The sequence below is a fragment of the Myripristis murdjan genome, chromosome 24, assembly GCF_902150065.1.
Source record: "Myripristis murdjan chromosome 24, fMyrMur1.1, whole genome shotgun sequence".
Lineage (NCBI taxonomy): Eukaryota > Metazoa > Chordata > Actinopteri > Holocentriformes > Holocentridae > Myripristis > Myripristis murdjan.
In genome coordinates this window covers 7,183,435-7,203,388 of record NC_044003.1, presented here as the reverse complement: position 1 = coordinate 7,203,388, position 19,954 = coordinate 7,183,435, and the positions used below count along the sequence as shown (strand labels likewise).

Genomic DNA, 19,954 nt, shown 5'->3' with positions numbered 1-19,954 from the left:
ATTCATCAGTCTTGGTGGCCATGAATCAAACAACATGTTGACCTCCAGCTACCAGCAAAATGCAGGTAAGTAGTACTGTTGAGGAGATCCACTTCAAATCTAAAAAAAAAATGAAATTCATCTCTAAAATTCTCTCTGAAAGTAAAATCTAACTGGTAGGTAAAAACTTGTTACTTATTTGCTTTTGTGGAAGTTTCCTGCTTTGGAAGGCTGCCCCATTTTAAGTGAATTTTGGGGGCAGGGCGGTAAGACAGTAGTCAAAGCAGAGCCAAGGATGGCTTGATGACAGAACAAAAGAAAAAGAGGACTTTGGGTTGTCAGGGCAAAGGTACGGTTGTGTAGCCGTTGGCATTTCTACTCTTTCAAGTGTCTCCAAGTGGTGGAACATTCTAAATATTGCGGTTTGCTCCGTAGGGGAAATTGTGGCAAAACTCTCTGAACTCAGCTGTCATATCAGCCATCTCAAGCCGACGGATGTGGCAGAGCTGGCATTCTGTCTTTCTCTCTGAAGCCTGGCTCTGTCCTATCAGTCAAAGCCATGTGAGACTGTTTCACAAAGAATGGAAAATAATTGTTCAACCCAATGGATTTTTTCTACAGTTGTTGATACCGAGATGAATTTAAAGAAAACTCGGTGATGTAGTATTTTTTGAATGTGTGCGTGTGTGAAACAGACGAAACAAAACTATGTTCTCCCACCTCCTCAGGCAGTAAAGATGTCAAGATATGAGCTGAGAGAATGCCGACTTAGATGAGATTGGATCGATTTTCTGTCTGTTGAATCAGTGGATTGTCAGAAGACAGAGGGGGAAAAAAATCAATTCCAGCGCTTGTTTTCTGCTGTGGGCTAGCTGGTAGGGAATGCTGTGTGTGGTCACGTTGCATGTAAGCCTGAAGTACATGCTGTAGTCATGCTCAGTCCAGTGGGGAGCCACCACAAAGGATGAGATGCACCCTGCGCTCTAGATGAATGCTGTACCATCAATGTACACAACACATGGTTGCAACAAGCCAGGGCTCAAAACATGCAATTTTTATTTCTTATTTTTGATGTTATTCCTGAAGAGAGAATTGATCCGGAGACTGCTGAGATTTCTTTTCTTAAAGTACTAATCCCACACCAAAACACCCTCAGTCTTGTTTTTTTTACCTTCTTAAAATGATAAACCCACATGTAGCTCTTTCTGTCCTGTCTCTTACATATATGGACTGTATGTTCCATTATTATAGCCTCTGTTATATTTACTGCTTACTTACTCACTTTTGTGCATTTTTTCTGAAACACTTTTTCACCCATCAGAACAAATTCTAGGTTGAGCCAAAGGCCTATTTCCCCAGATTTTTCTGTACTTAGGAATTTCTGCTGTGTGGCTGAATGTTTGACTGTTGGGGTATTGTTATTACCTTCTGGAAACTTTTTCATATTGATCCAAAAATGCCAAGACCAATAGTTCTTGCAATATCAGATAAACCATTTGCGAAGCATGCTCTCCATGCCATCTACACCAGCAAACTATATTCAGCCAGCCTTTTAAACCAACTGCCTCCATTTCAAAAACTATCAGGATTTAATGTTCGAGCCTAGCTCCTGCCGTCAGGGATAAGATACAGTACTGTTTATTGTACCAAGGGAAATTCAATTGCTAGGCCAGCACAGAAAATTGTCTTTATTACAGAGCAGTGGACAACGTGCAACACATTCATCAGTGGACTAGCGAGGCTGAATGCATGCACATTGTGTTCTCATACATACGTGACCTGAATAAGGATAGAAACGTAAAAGACAATAAAAACATAAACTGCTTAACTTGTAGATTGCCCCTTGCTCTGACGCTGCTGAGTGTGATATCCTTATATTAGATGTCACGTTATTAATATGAGGGTGAAAAATCAAAATGCACAGTGGGAGTTGTTCTTATTCTTTTCCTACTTGAATTGGAAAGTAGATCCAGCAGGTAGCATCTGCAGAAAAGATTTGCAGTGTAGCCTTATGCAAAGAAGAAACGACCTGATTGTTCTTTCACAAATAAGTGTAACTAATGAAAGAAAAAAAAGGGCACTGAGGCTTGTTGGTTTTTTTATACTGGCATAATTCACTTTGTGTTTGTTTATGTACTTTTGTTTTGCCGCACTATGGAAGGGAATATCATATTCAATTAATCATTTAATTTATATATTTAAATTTCGTTGCATTATTATACGTATATGATTGTGCAATGACAATAAAAATCTATCTATCTATCTATCTATCTATCTATCTATCTATCTATCTAAATGAATGAAAAATGCCTATCATATGTTCCCTGGAGCCCACAGTGATGTCTTCAAGTTGCCTCCTTTGTCTGATCAGGAGGCAGAAGGGAAAAACCCTAATTTTTTTTATTTTGTGAAAGAACAGAGAACACAATTGAGGAAGCCAAGTAATTCTTAGAAATTGTCATAGCAATGTTATGTCAATTTTATGCTTGTGACTTTGCAAATCAGTAAAAGTAATTTGTAAAATGGTAACCGGGTAGGGCACCTATTCACGTCACTGAACGTTTGTAGTTTGAATCCCCAGACTGGATTAGAAACTAAAGGAAAGTGGGAATGTGAATGAGGAGTCATCATCACCCAACAGCTTAAGCAAGACACCCCAGGGTGTTCCAGTGGCCACAGAGGAAGATTGTGGTTGTCTTAACAGGAATAAATGTCTGCAGCTACATGAACGGGAAACAGGGTGCCTCTGAAAAAAGAGCATGCCTTCTCAGCAAACCTTCCCTGGATAAATAAAGGTTAAAAAAAACACAGGTGTCACAGGTGAAGTCGATATGGTGAATTGTTCGCTCTGTGGGCTGCAGATCTTGTGGAATTCCAGCCCTGCCTTAATATTTAACATTCTCCTCAAAGTAGTGTGTGTCACAGGAGCACAAAATGAGAGTGGGAGCCGGCAGTACCAGTGGACAGACCTTGGTGAAGTTATGGTCTGGGGCAGTGCGGGCTCAGACTGTTTGCATTTAGATGAAAATACTGGGCAGGCTAACTGACGGTATTGTTGTTGGGAGAATGAGTGGAGTTGCATGAGGGTTCTCAGTCACGCTGTGGGCTTTCTCCTCCGCTCTGGCGACAAATCAATCTCTGTCCTTGATCAGTGAATTACCGCCCTTCACTCTCAGAGCCAGGCACAGCTTCATTATGTACTCTTTGTCAGCCTCCCTCTCATTTTTTTTCCTCTCATACTCTCCCTCTCTCTCTCTGTCTATTTGCCTCCGCCATGCGTCCTTTCTCTCTTCCCACCTATTCGTCTCTCACTTCCAATTCTTTATCTGTTTCTCCTACTCCTGTTTCCTGTATTTCTAGCATTCTGTCTGTCTGACTCTCTCTCCTTCTCTCTATGTCAATCTGTTCTCTGTCTCTCTTTCTTTGTTATTCCCCCTATTTGCATCCCTCATTTGTTGTCCATCTCCTCTGTTTTGGCATTTTGCTCATTCATTTCCTCTGCATCTGTCTCACTTTCTCTATACAGTGGTCTGTCTGCGTACCTGCCTTTCACTTGTACTAATTCTCTTTCTGCCTTTCTCCCTCTGTGTGCCACTGACTCTCCCTCCGTCAGATTCAGGCTGTTGGTTTGCCTGAGGCTCAGCCAGAACAGTAACGAGCTCCAGGCCTAATCAAATGGACGATTAAATCCCATTCAGGGCACTGCTTTATAATCTCAGGGCGGCTGATGTTATCTGGGTTGCGGCGCTTCAGGCTCCCAGGCTGCATACAGATCCAGGAGTTGCCTCTGTAGCACAGTGGAGGTCCTCAGCCACCTCACTGCCAAGTCTGTGGCCTTGCACGTTCCCAAATCCCCGGAAAATGAGCTGATCCCTTTTCAGGTTGTGGAGTTTGGGAAGGGAAAAAAAAGGTTGGAAGATTGTGGAGAAAGTACAGATTGTGTCCAGTCTGACGACACTTTCTTGGCAACGCTAATAGCCCTAATTAGTTCTCAGTTTCTTTGAATGTGATCTCGGCTCTCTGGCTCCCTAGTTGACCAGCTGCCGTCATTCTTCTATGGAGAATACAATAATGTAGGGCTGCAACTAATGATTATTTTCATTGCCATTTAATCTGTTGATTGTTTTTTGATTAACCAATGAAGCGTTTTTGTCTATAAAGTGGAAAAACAAGTTACCAGAGCCGAAAGTGATGTCTTAAAATGTTTACTTACCAGCATCGAAAAACTGGTATTTTTACTTAATAAATGACTGAAATGATCAATTAATCAATTATCAGAATTACAGTTGGTTCATTTTCAGACAGTTGGTTCATCAGTGAATTGAGTAATTATTTCAGCCCTACTATAATGCTCACAAGCTGTCCATAGTATATTTTACATGCTGACAGAGGAAGTGCTGAAGCTACTGTTAGATATAAATTTCAAAACAAGTTAAACATACATGATAGAAGCCTTAGGCCACAAGATGGTTAAATTATCGTCGCTACGAGGTAGATAGGCACATGCTCACACACGTGCACATACATATACGGTCCAATTGACAGTCCATTGTCCCTCTGCCAATTATTGCATGATTAGGAAAACAACCTTGAACAAATCACTTAATTACTGTACTCTAATTACTGTACAAATGATTTACACCACGGCAAGATTCGTGTGTAGTAGAGGATTTTGAATTGCATCAGTGGCACATCAGTGTATGTTTTGATTGTTATTTATTTATTTATTTATTTAAATTTTACATCACTAACAACAATTTCTCCTGATATTTCAATCATGGAGATCAGCTGATTATTATATCTGATTAAACAGTTTATTACAATAGTTTACCACAGCTCTCTACTTTCCCAATACAGTAGCAATACAAGTAACTCATTTGACTGTAAAATCCAACACATTGCCGGTAAAATATAGGGATAGACGGTAATAAAGGCACATCATCAGTATCAGTCGGCCCGAAATGAGCATTTCTGCTGATATGATTTGCTGATAGGGGAAATAGATCAAATCTGCCCTGGTTGTGTCACATAAGCTGAAGTAGTTTTCTTATTTTGCCCAGTGAATGTGTACATTTTGAAAAGCGTTGTGCATCTGCCAGTGGGCTTTCACAGTAAGAGCAGACATAATAAAATTTGAATTCCACCACAGCAATTAGGTGGAAAAAAATATGTACATATATCTGTATCAGTATTGGCATTGGCCAAAAGAGTTGTAAGTTATTGGATATCGGCAAGAAATCCAATATTCTGCATCCCTCGAAAAATATATACATGCCTAATTGTGTGTGTGTGTGTGTGTGTGTGTGTGTGTGTGTGTGTGTGTCTCATAACTAGTAACTAGCGTGCACTAGGGCATATCAAAACTACCATATGCCGTTGATTCCGTCACAAAAAGATATAGTTTCACATGCAGTTCAACATTGGCAGCAATGCGTTCGAGAACTCATGTATGTGTTCCTGTTATGTTGTGCCATCTTAACTTATTTGCATGAGCATAGCCTGTTGCGAATTGCAGCCGACATGGATAGATTTTTAGTTACATTTTCGAAATAACTTTAACTTTCATCAATTCGATGAATATCAATCAATAACAGAGTGACTAGGTTTAATAATTCCCAGCTAAAGAGCAGTTTCACTCTGTCGAGCTTGCCTTATACACTTTTGAACCACTGTAAAAATAAGTAAATGTCCAGTTTATAAAGCTGAATTTGTGTTATCTGTCAATAATGTCAGAACTGAATTAGGCAAAGCATGTACCCTCCTGCTCTCTTTGGTCCGTCTTGGTGATTTAGATCAAGAATCTTGTAGCAGAGGCAATAAGCAGCTGACTTTGCTTTGTTTGGTCAACACTTACAAAAGATCTGTCTGTGAGCTTGCTGGACTGCTGCACTGTTGGAGCATTAGAAAAAGCAGAAAATTGGCTTTGCTTTCTCATTTATGTAGCACATTATTATGCCATTCTTTTCCAACTTCTGTGTTTACCTGATGCAGTTTTTTCTCCTGCCAATTTTCCCTTGAATATACACTAGCGTACAAACAAAACAAACAAAACAAAATGTTATTAGGGATATATCTAATAATGACTTGCCCCCCTTTTGTCCCTCAGAAGAGCCTTGGTTTACAGGGGCTTTGACTCAATAAGTTGTTGAAAGTTTGTTGGTCTGTGCTGATTCCAGGGCTTTCCACTGTTATGCTAAGTTGGCTGGCAGTAGATATCCATTTCCATCTCATTCCACAGAAGTCCAGGAGGATGAAGATCTGGTGACCATCTGTCACAGAATGGCACCATGAACACGACAAATGACGAGCCTGAGCTTTGTCACAATGTGAGTGTTATCTTGCTGAAAAAAAAAAAAATCCAATAATTCAGATGGATTTTTCTGAATGGATCCACTCCACTGGCAGTGATGGTCAGATATCCTCTTCAAGTATCGCTTCACTTTTATCAAAGGACCAAATGTGTGCCATGAAAACACCCCCTAGCTCAGCACAAACCTACCTACCCTGCAGTATTGTCACGTGGCATAGTGGACAAAAGATTCAGGTGGTTTTCCCCAAACCATAGCCCTCCAATGTGTGTGAAACAGCAGGAAATATGATTAGTCACAGCAGGCAATATTTTTACAGTCTTGTAGAGTCCAGTATTTTTGTTCTTTAGCCCACTGCAGATGCTGCTTCTCATTTCTCTGTCGCTCTGCCTTTATTTTTTTCCTTACTGAAAGACGTGTAACTGCACGGTTGTTAGTTGCCATACCCCACTTGTGTCAAGATGCATTAAGCTGTGTATTCCTTTATTGGTCTTTTGCCACCAGTTTTGTAGTGGATTGTCAGTTTACTAGCATTGGATTGTTTGTTGCTCTACAGAATTTGTGTCAGCCTCCTTTGACCTCTTTCATCAATGGCCTATTTTCTACCACTAGCCTTTTGTTGGCTGGATGCGCTTTTTGGGTGATACACATTGGACACTGCTGAGCTTCAGAAAACCCAGCAGGACTCAAGTTCTTGACTCAAACCAGCACGCCTGGCGCCTACTTTCCTGTTCAAAGGCGCTTTTTTTTATCTTACCCAGTCTCCCTCCCACAGGCTACACAATGCATGTCTCAGTTGTCTTAAAGGATTAAAAATCCTCTGTTAACCTCTCTCCTCCCCTTTATCTACAGTGATTGAATTGGATTAAGGTAAGTACCTTTCCAAACTGGGGTGACAAAGTTCTTCACAAAATCGAAGAGCAGTAAATGAAAATTAAAGCTTAACAGAAATCAAAAGGAAAGTGACATGGTGGACATTAACAGCGACGGAAACCAAGTATAATGTTTAACAGTTGAAATCAATCCAGGGGTTATGGCTTTCAGCAGGTTTTACCTGGTAAGTGTGTCAAAGGAACAGGTGAGCCAAATGTTTTGTACATAGGGTTTCCAAGTTTTTTTATTTTTATTTATTTATTTATTTATTTATTTTTATATAGTTGTATTGCATATTGAACAACACTGACAGTGAATGAAGTGAGAGTGGCATAGCAATCCAGTATAATGCAAAGTAGAGAGAGAGTGAGAGAGAACAACAATGGCCAAGCAAGGTTCATCCAGTAGTGTGCAGAGAGAGAGAGAGAGGGAGAGAACAGTGGTGGTTGATTGAGCTAGACAGTGAATGAACAGAGTCACATGAATGAAACATTTTTCAAAGGTTTTGAATTACCGCAACCACCTGAGCTTCATCGTACTGTCATAACTGCACAAAAAAGTCAGGCCGATCAGTCAGGCCCAGTAGTTTATGAGATTAGCCGCATATATACACACACACGCACACACACACACACACACACACAAACACACACACACACACACACACACACACACACACAATCAAATGCATGATCTCCTCCAGGCTGCCACCTGGTGGGCATAATAATGGATCTCCCATTTAATGACAAAATATTTTTTCTTTACTGACATTGCATCGCAGCTCTTTAGTTGAAGGGTTTTAAAATATAACTGGGAAAATTAGAATTTCCAATTGTTAAAAAGTTAAAACTGAGAATCGTTAAATGTAATGTTACAACAGTTAAAAATTCAGCACACAGTTTGTTCAAACTATGCTTTATTGAAACTATGCTGTTATGATACTGGAACTGGACAGAAGTTGTGTATTGCTTGCCATTTAAAAAAACATTCTTATTTTGTCCTCAAAAACATCTCCATTTGAGCTCTAAAGCAGTCTGTCAGACCTCCCAGTATAATCAAATTGGTGGCACATAATGTAAAATGCACTGTAAAGAAGGCACTGTGTGCTAAATGTAACACCTTGCTTGAAATAAAATGTCATTCTCACTGCATAAAAAATACATGATGCTTGATGGATTAAGAAATGTAATCAAATCAATCTTGTAGAATCAAGGAAATAATCAGAAAACCAGGGTATATTTAAATTTCTTCTGTATTTATTTATTTACTAAAACTAAAGGAAAAAAGTGGTACATGAATTTACTTCCAAAAAGTCTGACCATAACAGCAGCCACAGTGTCTCAGTGCTATCTAGGCTTTGACTTCTCTTTGTACAGTGTGAAAAAAGTTAATTTGTTTTGCCAGACCAGTTTCTCACAACACCGCTACCTGTGCCAGGATTGTTGTCTGTGTCAGGAAGTTCAGGCTGCGGTTGACTGAGATAGACCCAGAAAGATGTTGTCTAAGGGCGTTTTCACACCTGAAAGTCCGAACCAAGGTCCGAACCAAACTCCGCGATTCTGTTACATTGTAATACATTTGGTCCGGTTGGTTTGGTTTCACACTGCAAATAGAGTAACAGACTTTACAAGACAAACATACATGGGAAATTTATTCTTCTCATTAGAGGACGCATCAACTCCCCATGCACTTCCGCGGCTCATTTTGCTTTGGTTACGCTGAGTTGTTGGGCTGGCCGGCCGGCATCTGACATCAGTATTACTTCCTGTTTACAGAAAATGAATCGAGCGAGCCAGAGCCGGCTTTTGGCATAGGCCTAGGGCGCCATCTGTTGGAGGGGCGCCGCTAGCGTACGGAGGGGCGCCGGCAGCGGTTGTTTACCGGAGGGATACCCGCAGGATTTTATCGGCGTCATAGGTAGAGTCGTCGGCGACATAGGTAAAGCTGGCACTGGAGCGAGCCATCTTTTTCCCATTCTAATACTTTTGTTGGTATATTGCTACCAGCAGCATCAAGTTAATGAGCAATACATCAGAGTAATTGCTATTCGCAAGATGAGCCTCCTCATCATGCGAAAACTTTATCGAGAGGAGGAGAAAACGGCATACAGTCCTGCAAGTTATGGCAATGTGTATTCCGGAGAGAAGGTGAGTGTGGGAATATTTTTTAAAAAGATGAGCTGTCAGTAGTGATGTATTAACTTGTCTCTATAGTGCTATACATTTTACCGTGCGACACTTTTCATTCAGCATAATAACGGACACGAGTCGACTAACGTTGCGCCTTGCGTGTCACAACAACGTTTAACGTTAGCAGCTAAAGTTAGCATGCTGTCGGAGACGCATAACCATGGTAACCAGCTGGTTAGCGTGACGTAACTTCCTGTACCGTAATTAAATCGAGAGCAGCAGAAGAAAAAAACTTCCTGTCATTGATACGAAGGTCCGAACCATACAAACAGTTGTTTTCACACTGCAGAAGGTCCGAACCATGGTTCGTTTGGTCCGGACCGAGACCACCTCTTTTGGTCAGACCAAATTTTGGTCCTTGGTGCGGACTGTGGTCCGCGGCACCTTTCACACCTGTAATTTAGGTTCGGATCAAACTGAAAAGTCCGAAAGTCCGGATCAAACGAGATGTGAAAATGTCCTAAGCTGTCTGAGCATTTAATATACTAAGAGTAAGAGTAAGAGTTTGTACACCAAGCATGTTTGGAGCAGTTCATTAAAATGTTGCCATTTTTATTCGGTGAAATTTTGTTTGCCCATTTAAGAACAATGCCATTTGAATGCTGGTGGTGCTGTCTAATTGCATCTAGGCACATAAAACTTTAACTCTCTATTATTTGAGTCACCTTTTCCGAGTGATCTGTGTTGGTTTCATTAGCACTGAGAACTATCTGAGCCAACTGAACGAATTAGACTGGCGAGTGTTTTATAATGGGCTTGGGCGGGTAACCAGTGTTACTAGTGTAAATCATGCAGTGCATGACTTACTGTCTATAACAGGTTTTCCCATTAGCGTGGAGGATGTTAATGAGGGGGACTGTGCATTGAATTGGAGGTTGCTGTCTTCAGTTTTCTTGTTTGTTGAGAAAACTTTTTTTTTTTTTTTTTTTTTGCAATATAGCTTTAAACAAATTAAAAGATTAGTTCCAGCACAGTATTTGCAGGCTGTCTGAAATAAGCAGCATTGCCAAGGTTCAATACCACTGCCATTTAGAGTTAGGCATTTACAATAGTTACAAGTTACATAAATTAAAACTCAGAATTCTTGTATAAATGCTTTCTTCAACGATTTGTGACTGTTTGAAAGTGATGGGTCTTTGTTTGTGAAGATACAATGCAATACATTGATTTCTGCCTACGCAAAATTGAGCTTGCAGCAGTTACGTCGCGATCATTGACAGCGGTTTGGTAATTTACAGAAGCCATTTGTTTCAGCACATCAGTTTGAGACAGCTTGGCTTGCTAAGCGCTGTGTTGTGAGTTGGTTAGTGTGGGAAAGGCACCTCCGAGCGGGAGACTTTGCCTAGTGTCTGTCATTGCAAATTCTGTGAAGTCCTACAGTTGTTAGTTCAAAATGATTCAAAAGAGACATGGAGGGAGTGAACAGGAGGCGAGGGTAAATGCCATCTTTGTGTATGGCCTAAAAATGCATGTGCTGTGTAAACCAGAAATGGTTAATACATTTCAAGAAAGGCAATTCCATCTTACTTAGACAGAGCATCTGGGACAGGAATTGTGTTTGTTTTGACTCACCACTCTCCACCCAAATCTCTATTTTAAATACATGACAGATTACAAAAACTCTGCAGCTATATCCCAGTCCATGCCACTTTTCTTTATAATCTCTTGTTCATTTGTAATTGGGCAGGTATGGTGGCATCCCAGGTTTGTGACCGCCTCAATTATAACAGAAAACATCAGCTACTGTAATTCTATTACACTGTAATATGCACATGTACCTATTTCAGATTACTCCGCCAAGAGCCGCCTAACCGATAAATGTTCAGCTGCTTATCATTTTAACACTTGCTCCTGATGCACCATTCCTCATTGTGCTTTCAAACCACCATAATGAGAATTTGAGTAATGACAGTTCAGCGTGGGAGAATAGGTACTGATGATGAAGGTTGATGATGAAATTACATAGTGACCCAACTGACCCTGCTTAATATTAGATTCTGTTGGATGCTAGAATATTTGAATCTGATTCATTGCTTTACTCAGTGGCTTTGATTTAATTTAATTTAAACTTGTTAAGGTAAAGCATCTTCATTAATTCATATTTGTGTAAAAAACATATTTGACTTGTTTGTCCAAACATGCTGTCTGGCATTTATTATATTATATTATATTATATTATATACAACACCTGCAGTGACTACATGCAGACAGTACATAACTGCTATTTGTGTTTGCACATTCTGCTGCTAGGATTGAAAAAAAGTGGTACAGTTAATAGTTTGTTCTCTGGTGACATAAATCTTCTGGTACTGAATTGGTACTTACTATTGCTTTGTGGGGGGGCATTGTTTTAGGACCAGTAATCTCTTTCTCTTACAGGGCCAACCTTCTGCAGATAATCAAAGACTTGTCCTCTTGCCAAGCCGCAAAAGCCAGAGCTGTTCATCAAGCCCACCAGGAAAGTTGATTATAGACCTAACCCTCACCTTAACCCCAACCCCGATGTAAACCTCATGTCCTGCCCTCAGCTTAGAATCAGCAGTTTTCAAAGATGAAGGGAATTTTGACTTTGTGGTTTGTTCACACAGTGGGGACCTATCCAGTACAGTGCACAGGGAGGATGCAGTTTATGAGGATTATTTAAAGGCAGTAGCCAGGCCTGTCGCTGTCAGCCAGCCAGACCCCTAAGGAGAGCTAACGAGCCAACAACTCAATCAGTCTCTCCTGCTGCTTCGTCCTCTCACGTAGAATGGGACTCTTGTTAGGCTGCATGCAGATGGCCCTGCCATCTCATCTTATGCTGTCATCTTCATCACATTGGCCATTCTGCTCTGTTCTGTTTTATTAGTGTTTGGTTTGTTCTCCTGTGCCCTGTTCTGTGGGCTAGATTTCACAAGGGCTCAAACGGAAGGGGATTTGAAAGTAGGATGCTGAGTTTGTATGTACCTTATACATGAGCGGCCACTGTGTAAGACCCCTGTTTGTGCATTTTTCCTGTATCGATCCTGCATTGGCTCAGCTGGCAATTCTTTCTTGAAAGTTATCGGCCTATAAACAAACTAAATTTGCATTTCGTAGCACAAGACAATAATATCTCGCAACAAGTCAGCAAACAGTTCTTTGCATGTGTGGAAAAGAGAGAAGTAAGAGAGAGTCGAGCAAACCTACAGTCATGGTCCAAAATTACACTCGCTTGTCACCAAATGTGGGTAAATTTAGTCTCAGATGAGTAAATTATGGAGACCACCCGCCATTTTGGCCAGTAGAAAAAGATGAATTTTGTAGAGGGACTGAAGAGAGCTGTTGATTTGCTGTCATTTTTATCTGATAGATCTGCTGAGCTGCAGGTGTCATCTGTAGTATGTAATTTTGTCAGTCATCAAGCCATGCAGTTTTTTTGTTACTGTACATGAGGCACCTGTCATCCAGGCAGTTGAAACAAACCCACCAATGTGGAAATTTATTGTGGACGTAGAGCCCCCAAGAAAGACAAAGAAAACAGGATTTAGTTGTTATTATTAATACTTTTATGATTGTTACACTCCCCATACGAATAATGATGCTGCTTGTACTTACAGACAAATACCACTGAATTTATTAATGCAAATGCATTTATTAATGCAAATGTGTTACACTAGTGTTGAAACAGTTTAATTAACATTTCTGCATACAGCTAAAGTTACTGCTATTACTGCACACTACTGTAATATTGATTGAGACCTGCATATGAGACCAAGAAGACATGCTAAATAGTAATAATGGGAAAACAAAATCTGTCTGGCCGGTAATTTTTTTCCATCTACGAGCCACATTGGCAGGTAAGCCAAAAAGTTAATTTTGGACTCCGCCTGCAGCAAAAGTTCGGACTTAAGCAATAGCTACATCTGTAGCTACACAGGCACCAAATTCTGAAAACAGTCCTCTGCTGTTAAAGGAAAAACAAACCTAAACAGTTTTCTACCTCTTATCCCTGACTCTGGTCTCCCCACTCCTCTTTCCTGTTCACTTCTGTATTGTACGTGAATTGGGCCATTGCAATCTGTTAAGTTTATACTACATTTATTATAACCTTAAGTTGTTCAAGGCTATGTATTCATCATAAGTCACTGTGGGGGTCATTGTGAGTTCATGTCTTGTATTGTCCTTTCATATCGAAACAGCAGCAGCAGCAGAAACCTTTTTTGTTAGGAGGGAGATAGACTAGTCTGCACTGCACCCACCACTTTAACTCACTGAGTGGTGGGCAGTTTCAAGCTTTTTCAAACTCCATTGTCATTCATCGCAAGTTTGGAGCAAATTGTTGAGTTTGAAGTTTCACTTTCATTTTTGTTTTCACAGTTTAGACAGCATTAATCTGTGACAGAACATAATGTAATGCGAGAGATCATTTGCAGCAAATTTTCTAATCTATATATGGACTGCACATTGGGACGTGTGTGTGTGTGTGTGTGTGTGGCAGCAGGGAGGAGTGGCAGCCTGGTGCATGCAGGAAAAATAGTCATAAGGCAGTGAAGACTGCTACAACAATCTTAACAGCAATAATAACAACATTATATTCTTCTGTTCTCAAGTTTGAAGCCTGGCTGCTGTGGCAAGGACTTAGCCTCAATGAGTGGTACACGCTCAAGCAGGTGAGCTGCCGGGGCGCCCAATGACATTATTTTTTCAACAATGTGAAACTGTGGTGGTAGAAATTGTCAAAACCTAGACTGCCTAGGTGTATATCAACCCACAAGGTAGCCTGGTGTGGGTGAACTAGAGGAACGGAAGTGGTAAGCCACCTCACATTTTCACAGCTTTTACACATTTGTTTAAAAAAACAAAAACAATATTCAAACTAATCACATTTTGGCGCTGTGGGACCTTTAATTTCTCATTTTCTGTTCTAGTGTTGGTAGTGTTGTTGTTCTGACAGTGAACTGCTACTGAATGAATCCAGAGGAGGAAACAGTGTATTATTATGTACGTGTTAGAAACACAAGTGCCTACATTGTCTACTCAGTGTAATTCTCATTTTGCAGTTGTTGACTGAATACTTGTGTGCTCATAATTCTTTCACCAGCAGAAACGTAGCCTAAGCATATTATGCAAGTGATGATTATTTGTTTTGGAGGGTTGCCCTGTAATTGGATTGCTCAACTCATTAAATAGACTGGTGGGTGCTAAAAGCAGGATACTGGGGGGGTTCAGCTTGAAACCGTTTCAGGGAGCACAGCCACGCACTGAAATAGGCACCACATTGTACTTAATCTCTCTCTCTCTCTCTCTCTCTCTCTGAAGTGAATGTGTATTCCATTCTATAAGTCCATGAATAAGTTCTTGTCTGGGTGATCCTTATTTAGTAGTTTAGAAAAGGCGGTCCTTGTACATTTTCAGAATTTTATTTTCTCCCATGGACTCTCACCTCATCATTTGACACAGAACTGAACAACTGCTAGGAGCAGAGACGAGACACACATGCATACAGGCCTGATAAATACACCCAATGCCCACTTCATTAGGCACATCAAGCCAGTACCAGATGGGAGCCCCTTTTGCTTTTCCGAAAAGTCTGAATTCTTCGAGGCATGGATTCAACAAGTCACTGAAATGTTCCACAGGGATTTTGGTCCATGCAAACTCAAAAATGCAGTCACACAGCTCCAGATTTTTTTTGTCAGTGCCTTCATGCTGCCAGCATCCCGTTCTATCTCATCCCGAAGGTCTCTGTTTGGGTGAGTTCTGAGGACTGCATCACGGTCATGTTCCTGAAAAATTGTGAGATAATGTATGCTTCGCAACACAGTATATTCCTGGAAGTATCCTTTCAATTAAGGGTAGTCCTTCTGCTCAACACCATCAGTTTGGTATGTTCCGGCATTCAAATGACAGTCCATTGGTAGTCAGGGACTTAACGTGTGCCAACAAGACATTTCCCACACCATTATACCGCCTGGCCTGTTGCTATCAGGCATGGTGGATCCATGGATTCATGTTTTTTATGCCAAATTCTCACCACAACAGAAACCAGGCTTTGTCAGGCCATGGAGCATTTTTCATTCTTCAGTCATCCATTTTTGTTGAGGATATGGCCTTTCTTTCACACTTGGCTGACATGAGTGGGAAACAGCACTGACTTGCCAATCTGCTTCAAAAATTCTACAAGTTGTGTGTTCTCAGATGTCCTTCTGCACATTATTATTTTATTTACTTATTTTACTCCTGTCTAACATGTTCCCCTTTCTAGTTTCCTTCCCATCTTTTTTTCTGCCAATGTGGAAACATGTCAGAATCGCTCATTTTCATGTGCAATACTGCAATTTGTATTGATGACCATTGTATTGATGTTTCAGAAAACATAGCCACATTCATACAGGGATAACAGGACTTTACACCCACCACAAACAAAAATACAGTTATCATATGAAACTATGGTTTGCCTGATTGAGTCCTTGCCTTAAAGAAATAGTTCACCCATTTTGAAAAAGTGGGTATTATTTCTCTTTCCCCCTACTGCTGTGATGTAGCACAGTGGTGGTGCTACATTCTTCTTATTGTTTCTGAGTGCAGGATACTGGCTGGGTGCTCCAAGTGCTCACTGTTAGCCTCCTCTTGCATCGTGATATAAAGGCATGAGTGGCCTAAGACAAAGGCCTAAAATGTTCAGTACCCAGGGATTCGTATTTAAATTCATATGCAAATCAATGCCTTCCACCTTCTTATTATGTTGTGTATTCTTGCTCAAAATTAATTCCGTTGGTACATTCCTTCTCTCACACAGCAAAAGCCCTGCAATATGTGTAACAGTACGCTTTTATTCACACAGCTTTATCTCACACGCAAGCTGGTTGGGTTTTCAAGGGATCATCAAAAGGGAGTAGCAGGGTACATAGAGGTTGACAAAAAAAAAAAAAAAAAAAAAGAAAATTTATCACGTGCTGGGTTTAATAAACATCCTGTGCATCCAGCATCTGCACATGGACAGGGCTTGGATCGTCTTCTGAGTGATGATTCGCTGAGCCAGATCGTGCTGCAGACAGCCTCCCCCCCCACACATGTTAATCCAGACAAAAATTCGTCCTTTCCACCCTGGAGGAGACGGGGGAATACCTCAGAACACTGTGGCAAGTTCAAAATAAAAAACAATGCACCATATATAGGTCTTAACGTGCAAATTTGGGGTTATAAAAAATAAAAATTCATTTTATTGGCAAAAATTCAGAATGGCTTAATTGATTTTAGATTTTGTATCTTATTGTCTTTCTTTCACATTCATGTGTCACGCATTGCCAGTTTCATCATTGTGCATGATCATCCAAAACAACAATGTCTCACTGGAAAGACATGAAAAGGAGAAAGTTTATTTCTGCCAAAAAGGTTTGAATAAAGCTAAATATAGAGTAAGCAGTGTATTATTCCACATCACCCTCACCACAGTAGAGCTGCAAAGATTCCTCTACGTCATTAGGCATACCCCGATGCCCCCATGCTTGAAAAAGTATCACTAAAGTGCCCTCAAGTGCCACAATCGAGAGGAAGTGCCCCGTTGTCTGCCCTTCACACGGGGAAAAAAAAAGATTGCATGCCCTCTAGAGTGCCCCGTCATGCAGTAAATAAACAATAATAATAATAGATGATAATAAATGAGGTGCTCCTCTAATGGAGAAGCGCCCCTCGAGTGGATAAAATATGATGCAGTGCTGTAAAGGGGGTCCCTACATGCGTGAGAATGTGGGAAGTTTCCTAATGGATGAGCCTCCAGTGGAGAAAATGTGATGTGATGCTTTTGGACAGCTGCCCTTACAATGAGTGTGTACCCTGTGTGTTTCCTCGGTGTTTTACTTTTAACTTGGATCTCCTAATAACGATATTAATCTTAATCATGGACAAAGACTATTTCAGTTATTTTGAGTCGACATTTATGCCATTCACCATATTAAAGTATCTAAAATTCCTCACAATATCGAGTGTCATATCACAATGTTGATATAGTATTGACATTATATATTGCTCAGCCTTATTTGCGGGGCATGTTTTCAGCAGCAGTGAGGCCACTGAAAGACAAGAAATACTCTTGGACCACTATAGGCAGCAGTGTATCTATATGTGCTCTGTCTCTGTCTGTAACTACATGTTATTTCACTCTTTGATCATGACGGTGCATCTTGGCAGCAATTAGCCACATTAGCATTTAGCAGAGCAGGTTGTGATCTCACCACGATGGGCCAACCACAGTAGCATGTAGGGGAAACACTGCACTCAGCCCTTTCCCAATGTAGACAGTTTATTCTATATTGACATGGTAATAGCAGCTGCCCCCACCCTATTCCCAACATCCCTAACCAAAAAATAACCAGTAGATTAATTGATTTTTTTTTTTTTTTTTTAAATTAATTAGCTACAGCTGTACTCCATATACACTTCTGAGTGCACGCTACTCTGTATGTTCATTAGCAATGTATGGTAATGAGTAAGGAATAGGCCCCTAAGGAATTTTAGCAAAGAAATGAATTCATCCAGCACTGAATCCTCATTAGAATCTATTTTTCACCTGGTTTGACTTGCTCAGTGCATGCATTGTATTAATTATTGATTGATTTATTGTAGTAATTACGGGGGTTACTATGTTAATCTCTCCCCTTGGACCTCTTCTTTGCTAAAAAAAACGGTGCAAACGTAGTGGGAAACGATATTTTTATTTAAGGCAAAGAGGAACTGCTCTGTCGTGCTGGTTATGTCATACATTGCTTCATTGTCACCTGGGAAATCCTGTCTTGGAAAGGTTAGTAAAGCTTTAAACTGCGCAGTCACTGGAGAGAAGAGAGCACTGGGAAAGTTGGAGGAAGTTTTGAAGCAGGCAAAAGTGAATTGTGAGATTAAGAGAATAGTGTTCTAGTTTTCTAGAGCAGAATGCTAAATGACCTACCCTACCCAGGAGGTCTGAGTGGTGTGTGTGTGTGTGTGTGTGTGTGTGTGTGTGTGTGTGTGTGTGTGCGTGTGTGTGTGTGTGTGTGTGTGTGTGTGTGTGTGTGTGCACGCGCACGTGTGGGTGTGTGCAAGAGGTGAGGGGTGTTGTTGTCACATTCTGTCAGCTCTCTGAAGGTCTTAGCCTGGAGGAATACCTGACAGCCATCTGGCTCCTGTTTTCTTTGTGGCAGCTCTTTCACTCACACACACACACACACACACACACACACACACAAACACACATTTTTACATACAGAAAGAGTAGCGTGTGTCCACACACAGAGGCACATCGAAACAGCTTGAAAGAAATGCTCTAACTCATGTTTATTTAAATAACAAGGCTTTGGTTTTGAGTGTATTGTGTTGTATGTCTTGTTGCATATCAGATTTCCCCATCAGGGACAATAAAATGTGACCTTGAACTTGAACTAATACCACCTGCAAACAATCAAGTCAACAATCAAGTTATTTATTCAGCACTTTTCTAGTCTGCCGATGTTTCCAGTTGCTTTACGACGTCTGCCTCTCATTGACACACATAAATGCACTAAATGTGCCAATCTGCTCAGCAGGAGCAGTTAGAGGTTCAGTGTCTTGCTCAGTGACACTTTGATACGCTCTGTGGATGAGCGACAGATCATGCCAGGAACCCTCCAAATACTAAACAACTACTCCACCTCCTGAGCCACTCCGCGCCAGTCCATCTTACAAAGCCATTTTGTGTTTGCTTGCAACAAGTTGCAGCATTTTCTTGCATTTTCCTGCATTTTCAGCTGTTGCCTGACCGTTGTTCTCCCCTTGTATGACTTATAAACTATTTAAAAAAGGCACAGAGAAAATGAGGACATCTGCTGCCAGTTCTGAAGATTTAGCTTGTTTGTTGGCCTGGGATTCTGAGATGCACCAGAACACCATGCATTATTTTTTGATGTGGAAATTTTAAGTTTGTGTTGTCCATCCATCCATCCAGTCGTTCATTTTCTATCCGCCTACCTGGATTGGTGTCTTGAATGTGGAAAATGGATGGAAGGATTTTCACTCTTACATTTTTCAAGAGATTATGGAGCCCTAATGTCATTGTTTTTGTTGTTTTTTTCCACAGGAGGGGAGCACAGGGCCTCAGAAGTTTGCTGTGAACCAGTATGAGAACTCGTTCCACTTGTTCTGGATCCTGGAGCAGCTCCTACAGAAGTCAGAGGTACCGGGCAGGCGGCAGATGGGGTCAGGGGTCATGAAACATTGCCGTTTTCCAGAGCAGGAAGCATTCCTGGGTCAGCTTGAACACCATATCCTGCACTTGTCCAACGAGTTCCCCCTGTTCGCCCTCTACATGTGGAGGATAGGGGGTCTGCTCTCCACTTCTGCCACTGCCTAGATCCAAGATCCCCTGTGGACATACCACCCACATCTGCAAAATCATTTTCAAGGCTTCTGCATCCAAGCAGGGTTTCTTCACAAGTCTGAATAGTCTAACAACATACATCGAAAATATATCTGATAGCTTTTTGGTCTTACAGCTTTGGAATTGCACTAAATGTCCTGAAAAACTAAGAAATAAATTGTTCAACCTGAATATATAAAAGCCAACACATTTTAGCAGACCCACTGTTACTCACATACTGTGATATCTTTTAATGTGAAGAGTATGAGTGGGTTATG

At 40.8% G+C, this 19,954-nt stretch overlaps 1 protein-coding gene across 1 annotated transcript in view; it reads left to right on the top strand.

Annotated features, from left to right (window-relative positions):
• mei4 (meiosis-specific, MEI4 homolog (S. cerevisiae)) overlaps window positions 1–19,670 on the top strand; it is a 67,389-nt gene extending 47,719 nt beyond the window's left edge. Inside the window, exon 7 of the mRNA XM_030047826.1 lies at window positions 19,398–19,670. Within this exon, the coding sequence (XP_029903686.1) occupies window positions 19,398–19,670 (273 nt within the window). The remainder of the gene's footprint in view (window positions 1–19,397) is intronic.
• The last annotated feature ends 284 nt before the right edge of the window (window positions 19,671–19,954 follow it).